The 7323-nt window shown below is 48.9% G+C and overlaps 1 protein-coding gene across 2 annotated transcripts in view; it reads right to left on the minus strand.

Annotated features, from left to right (window-relative positions):
• Ano4 (anoctamin 4) overlaps window positions 1-5823 on the minus strand; it is a 323121-nt gene extending 317298 nt beyond the window's left edge. For both annotated transcript variants that reach the window (XM_051206302.1, XM_051206301.1), the window contains exon 1: window positions 5628-5823. In XM_051206302.1, the coding sequence (XP_051062259.1) occupies window positions 5628-5748 (121 nt within the window). In that variant the 5' untranslated portion in view covers window positions 5749-5823. The remainder of the gene's footprint in view (window positions 1-5627) is intronic.
• Window positions 5824-7323: the final 1500 nt, after the last annotated feature.

Below are 7323 nucleotides of genomic sequence, written 5' to 3' on the forward strand. Positions count from 1 at the left end.
ACAGGACACTTGTTGAGAAGTAGGATGAAAGTTTCAGTAGCAGAAGTGGGGATGACACAGAACCATGGGGAAAAAGGGACTAAAATTAATGATACACGTTTATAAAATGGTCAAAGAATAAAAGTAAAAATTTAAAAGTGTGTATGAAGTTGGGGACAGTCAGGTGCACCTCTGTCATCCTAGCTACTCAGCTGGCTGGAGCTAGCGGGTCATATGAGCCCAGGATTTCAGGGCTAGCCTCGAAAACACAGAGATCACATCTTAAAAGGAAAACAGCAGCTTGGGAATGGGGGATGGACCGCTGGACCGCTCTCTGCAACAGCCACTCTAGAGTCCACTCAGCCCTCCCCAGTCAGGCAGATAGCCAAGGACTGGTAACATGCTGGGCACAGTACTAGGCACCAGAAACACAAAATGTAAGAAATAGAGGGTATACTCTCTGGGATCTTAGAACACACTCATTGCAGTGCAAAACAGGAAGCTAGCAGATTAAGTCTTTCTTCCTTTACCCGTTCCCTGAGACGTCCTGGAAGAGGGACCATGTGACATGGAGAAGATTTGAGAAGAAACGAGATCTAGATGAGGAAGGTGGAGGTATGTGCTCTCCTAAAGTGTAAGATGTAGTAGCCAAGCGCAAGCACGGTTAGTGGGCTAGACCCCAATCCTCAGCAGAGTGGAGCCAAAAAAAAAAAAAAATTCAAACAGAGAAATAATAGACTGAGGTATGCCAGTAGGACCAGTGGCTGGGATGTTGCTGCTGTGTTCAGATGGTGCAATGGTGCTGGCCAGGATAAGGGAAAGAAATAAACCGAGGTGAAACATCTGAAGTAGAGAATCGACAGGACGCGGTGGGTGAGTTTCTTGGCTGGAAGAAGCAGCTGACGGTAACAGTTAATACAAAGTCAGCCTCCCACACCTGCAGGCTCAGCATGCAAGGAGTCAACTGAGCACAGTGTGTGTGTGTGTGTGTGTGTGTGTGTGTGTGTGTGTGTGTGTGTATGTGTTACTAATTGCATGCATATTTCTTTGCTATTTTCATTAAATTCAGTAGCTGCCTCTTAAGCAACTGCTGTCCAAATAGGCAACTGCAACTCTGCGCCTACCAAGTTCAGCCACACTGGCTATATCCATGCAGGAATTCTCTTCCCCCAGGCACCGGCTCTGCTAAAGGAAACTTTATCTAAATCAATACCCCCCCTAGATTAGGTTAATGGAGGTAGGAAAATCCTCCCTAAATGTAAGCAACCATGCCATGGGATGAGGTCCTAGACACATGCCTAAAATACAAAGTCATCTCTCTCTGCTTCCTGGCTGAGGATGCAACGTAGCCAGCAGTCCTAACCTCCAGTCATGATGATTTCCCTGCCATGATGACTTCTCTGCCATGATGGACTACACACCTCCAAACTATGAGACAAAATAAACCCTTCTTGTCCTACATCATTTGTACCATGCGTTTACTTTGTCACAACAATGAGAGAAATAACTGAGATGGATCTCAGCCTTTTACTATGCACTATTTTACCGTTTAATTGCTTTTTACTGTGCACCACTCATATGCACTTACAAGTACCCTTGCCTGTAAACCTCACCATGACCCCATTTGATAGATTTTAAAAGAAGCAACAGCAGAGGAAGCAGATTACACTACCCAAGGCCTCTACCAAGAAGTGCTGGAAGATGACTGACTCCCAGGGTTCTGGCCTATGTGACAGCCAAGCACACTAGCCTCTGCACCTCTCTGGCCACAGACCTCTCCTTTGACATGCTCCTGCCTGCCCTGAGCTGTGTTGCCCGGCTGCCTTCACTCCCAAAGGCTCTCTCTTATCTCTGCTAATGCTGCCATTGCTCTCAGAATGCCTTCTTTCTCCTCATCAACCCCTAACTATTGTTTCCTCCTCTTGGGGGGGAACTGTGTTGGCCCATCCCTCACCACTTCCACCCCCCACCCACTACAATTCCTCATTTATGAATCTATCCGCTCTACTCTGGTTGACTTTGCCATTTGGGAGAGAAATGGCGCTCTTTCCTTCATCCTGGGCGCCCTGGTTTTGAGCTGGGTTTGAGCCTGACACAAGGTTTGAGATCAGCGATTGGAGACATTCCCAGGAGACAGGAATGTTGTGTTGTGACTCTTTTTGTTGGCAATGATAAAGGGATAGGCGATTAGAAAGGTCTAGCAGACAGCCTGAAGGCATCCACAGCTCCCGCGTGCAAGTATTGAGTTGATTTCTATGTGGAGACGCTTGAATAAAAATGAAGTCAAGGAGAAATTACAACCTGGGCTCCTTCTTCAAGGCTCCATGATTTAGATGTCGCACTGGGACGCCTCCCACTGCAGTCCACCTGCACCCACTTCCAATCATTAGTACTGGCCTGGACAGCCTTTGTCTTGTAGGCTTGGCTCCAGCCAGCCTTTCGGCTAGGATTACCCACACTCCTGCAAACACACACATTGCTTCATCTTTCTTGTTTTTCCTAACTAGGTCCACTCACTCCCAGGCTTTGGAGACAAATTTCCTGTGTCGTCATGCGGGCTCCCTCATCATCAGAGGCTAAGTGAGTTCTTAACCTGTCTGTGCCACAGTTTCTGCTGAGGTAACTCACACAAAGCATTATTATTAATCTTTGTGTCCAGGACACCCCACGTGCTACTTAACATCAGGAGACTTTGCTCCCCCAGTTAGTTCTCTCACTAAGAGACAGAGTCTGCGCCCTCTGCCATTGTCAAGCCCTTGATAAGTATATAACCAAGACTATCTATGCAATTGAGAATGAGGGTATAAAGGGTCAAGGTCAAAACCCAGGTGAAGACTGACTTACACCGAAGAGTAGGAAAATAAGCAAGTTAGGGAAGGTGACGGGGCATGGTCACAACAGTGCCAGCTCTGACTATATGATCTTCCTGTCCTCTGCTTGCCGCCTCTCCTCTAGCCACACGGCCTTCCTGACTAGCCTTGAATGGGACCAGCTTGCTCATTCCTGTCACAGGGTCTTTTTATACTTATGACCATTTTACCAACCCCCTCCCCCATAGTGTAGAATGCCTTGCTCCTTCTCGTGTAACCATTCAGGTTCAAACATCTCCCTAGAGAGGCCTTCTCTGTTCAGAACAGCCATGATGTCACCTCTGAGTTCCTTATTAAAGCATCCTGAGATCCCAGTTTGCCACTCAAGGCCATCCCTGATGGTCCAAAGACAAGGCTCTTCCTGGATCAGACAGGGACAGACTTGTTACCCATCTTCAGGCTTGTACATATAGTTATGCAATGACCTAAAAGTGGTTAGGAGCCTAACTATTTAAAGGACAAGATAGAAAATTTTGATAGTGAATATAAAGGTCTTTAAAAATGAAGAGTCTTACGAATCACCCTGTTTATGGAACAGATGCTTTTCAAGGAGCATGTTACAGTTACCTCTCACCTTGCATCCCTAGAATATTTAAGTTCAGATAGTGGCCGAGAGGAAAGATTCACTTTAAAATATAGAAAGAACAAGTTCTAATACTGTATGGGGGAAAAATGCATGTTGGAAGGGACTAAGGAGGTTACTGGAGTCGGCTGCAGCCGAAATGCATGCATAACCAGATCTCTCTAACCTAAGACACGAGCTCTACAGTGTAACTGTTCATTCTCTGGGTACATAGCCAGATATCTCTAACCTAAGACACGAGCTCTACAGTGTAACTGTTCATTCTCTCTGCACCCCCAGTGCTAAAAACAGGATTCAAGCATGTACTGGATCACTCAAATGAATATAAAAGTTGGATCCTTAATTGTTTCAGACCATCCTCCATCATGCTAGCCACACCCGTATCCAGTAGAACTGACTGAGATGGAGCAGTTTTACAAGCAGTTCAATGGTTGGGAAAATGATGTATATAGAAGGTTCCCAAGCCCCACCAAAACACATCAGATAATTATCTTCATAACATTCCATGAAAGGAGAGCATATTACATGTACTCCAATTTGTTTTTCTTTAGGTGGTCCAGTAAGCTGAAAACTGTGATGGACTAACACACCTGAGTAACAACTTCACTGTGAACCTAAGAGTTAACATGGACTTGGTAGCCAACTATATTCACACGTTAGGAACAGGGGAAGAAGGGAAATATTTAAAATAGCACAAGTTCTAACTGGTATCTATATTTAAATCAGTTTTCTTCCCCTTGTCTAAAGGAGAACCTGTGTGATTCTTGGGTATCCCCCAAGTTAAACAGCCCCCATTTTCTTTCATTGCTGAATATAATTGCTTTTCAAAGTAATTTTATTATGCCTTCATTTTCCCACCTGGGTGCCCAGTGGATCTCTAGAATTTCTAGAAATGTATAAAGCTGGTTATTATGTAAACCTATTACTGAAGGTACTCTGAGGGCAGCATCTACAGTGATATAAAAATAAAATCAGAAATTAGACCCTTTGACAGGAAAAGGTGTAAATTTAGTGAGGTTTTTGTCAACTGAATATGCCTAAACACCACAGGATATCGAATCATCTCCCACATAGGAACCCAGGGAAGAGGAAATTGTATGTCAGATGTGTGAGGGATATGGAAAAAGAAAAAGTGTTTTGACTCTGTAAGTCCTTTATAATCCATGCACAGTGTGTTAGTGGTCCCCAGGAATCAACTGCAAATGTCTGAAATGCCCAGATCATCAGAAAGAAAATAAGAGGCCTCGCCCCTTTAACCTTGGGACAATTGTCAGGGACATCACAGGGCTGGGGACCAACATCCACCGCCTCCCAGCAACCCCAGACTTGCAGGTGTCCCTGAAAAACACACTCCAAGACTGTTCACAACCTTCCCCTTGAAACTCAAAATCTAGACGTTATCACAGCTGAATGCACACAGGGAAAGGACTGTCAGCCTGCCAGCTTGCTTCCTATAACCCACGCTCAGCAGCCTTTCTGATAAAGGACTAGAGAGAATTGCTTTTCTTCTTTTTTTCTTTTTTTTTTTTTTTCCCCACACAAGCACGAATGTTGATAAGAATCCTGCTAGGATTGCTCACAGGAACTCAAACCTTCACTGTGACTGCCTTCAGGACTGTGCAATGAATGCCCTCACATGTCTGTAGACTCATAAGTACTAGGATACAGTCTTTAACCAAGAAAAGGGATGAGGGAATCACATCTTCGATTGCCTGGGAACTTTTAATGCCTCAATCTGATTTCCCTTTTGCATCAAAAAGAAAAAAAAAAGTGCATATTATTTTAACTCCATGGCATCTGTCAGGGATGTTCTCACCTCAGTTTTACAGATGGAGACATTGCTGGAGCAAGAAAAGTTTAAATAACTTGTCCAAGGTCAGACAGGGACAAGACAGCCTCTGAGCAAACCCGTGTCCCCCAAATTCAAGGCTCAAAACCTAAACAGGACCAGACACCCTGTGTTCTTGTGAGAACTCAAAAGACCATTAAAATTTTCTGGAGTCCCGAGGCTCCCCAATGTGAGCCTTTTGGGGTCCCAGAACTCTCCTGGCAGGCACCCGCCTCCAGGAAAGCACCCTCCTGAGCCCAAAGGTACCGCTCCCGCCCTGGCAGCTCCGCAGACATAGCCGAACCCCGAAGTTTCCCGGGGTGCCGGTTCGGCTCCCACGCCCCGCCGGCCCGCCCGCCAGTCGTACCGTAGGCGGTGAGGGAGGCCATCCTGGCTCGCGTCCGGCGCAGGCTGGCCAGAGCGTCTGCGAGAGCGGCTGCCTGAGCGCCGCGCCCCTGGACGGCGAGCCCCCGGCCCGGAGAGTGCATGCGCTCGGCTCCCAGGGCGCGCAGCCGGGCTCCGGAGCATGCCCAGTCAGTCCGCCACGCTCTGAAGAGGTGCGGCGTGCGTGCGGGAGCCTCAGTCCCGGCTCAGCGGAGAGGGCGTGGGCAGCGGGGGCGACCCGGGGGACTCCGCGGGGACGCAACCGCGGTGGCGGAGCAGAAAGGAGGGTGGCGGCTGGGGGACGCGGCTGTGTGCCAGCCGAACGCTCCCTCCCTGCCCTGACCCTGGGCGGACAGGGATGGTCCAGGCGATGAGGGTTGCCAGGGGGCGTCCCGGGAGGACCAGCAACCTCCCCGGCTAAGCCTCAGCCTCTTCCTAGAGGAGTTCCACTGGAGAGCGCGCCCTGGACGCAGGGGGTGGGTCCAATGAGCTGTGACTCTCAGGCACCATGCCCAGCCCAGGGGACGGGCTTAGAAAGAGTTGGCCTGGCCTCCACTGAGGCCAAAGCCCAAGGGAGAGTGGCAACCTTGACTGGAGGACTTTTAGTGTAGGCGTGGAGCGCCAAGTCCGTAATTCTGGCCACAGCAGTTCATACCCATTCCAGCGCACTATCCTGACACCTTTAGTGGGTCTTTGGAAGCTGTGAACAGCTTTCTGTCCCACTGGTTTGGCCCAGCCTCCTGGTGGGGCTGGAAGTTTGCTGAATGAATGGACAGACGGACATCTCTTTGCAAACCCCCCTATCCTGTTTTGAGCACACTGGTTTGGAAATCATCTGGCTGGGAGATGGAGAGTGAATGAAAGAGAGCTGAGCTGGGGGCAGTGAGCCACAAGAAAAGGAAGGGAAGACACAATGGCCCTGAGGTCGGGTGAACTGGACGCTTTGCAGTCCCCGTCTTGCGGACACGGTGATCACATCCTTGATTTGTGACACCACGTTGATGATGATGGCAGTCCCAGTTTTTAAAGAACCAGCAGCACTTAATGTATTTGGATAGAAGAGACACCATCAAGCCTAGTCGTCTGGCTTGGGACTGTGCCACCTCAGGCGTCAACACACAAGGAGGAGAAATTTGGCAGGGCAAGTCTTTTCTGGGATGCTTGGCAGTGGGCACCCCAGCAGCCTCACTTTGCCTAACCCTGCCTTCCAAATTCTATTTCCCTTTGGGCTAGCAGCCTAAAGCAGCGAGCCAGGCTCTAGGAAACATCAGTGCTCATACCTCGTCCTTTTGGGAGAAAGGAAGCCAGGTCCAGAGAAGGGCCAGGCTAGCCCCAGGTCGTTAGGCTTTATTCAGCATCTGCCAGCTGCCTTCCAGCTGGGTGACCCTTCTCCAGATACCCTCTCCAAGCTGCATTGCACTATCTGCCGAGTTAAAACTCCCCTGCCCACCGCACAGGACTGTGTGGGGATTGGGTGGGCTCTGGACAGTGTCACCCCCCCAGGCTCTGCCTCTACTCCCTGCTGAAGGCTGCTTCTCCATCCGGTTGTCTTCATCTTGGCTCTGCTTAGCTCTATGTAAGACTGAACTTGAGCCCGTGGTCCTCCATCTGGCCTTCAGTGGGTCGCTGTGGGGCTCCGGACTGGAAGTGTCCTCCAAGCTCCACTTGGGCATCAGAAT

The sequence above is a fragment of the Phodopus roborovskii genome, unplaced genomic scaffold (genome assembly GCF_943737965.1).
Source record: "Phodopus roborovskii unplaced genomic scaffold, PHOROB, whole genome shotgun sequence".
Lineage (NCBI taxonomy): Eukaryota > Metazoa > Chordata > Mammalia > Rodentia > Cricetidae > Phodopus > Phodopus roborovskii.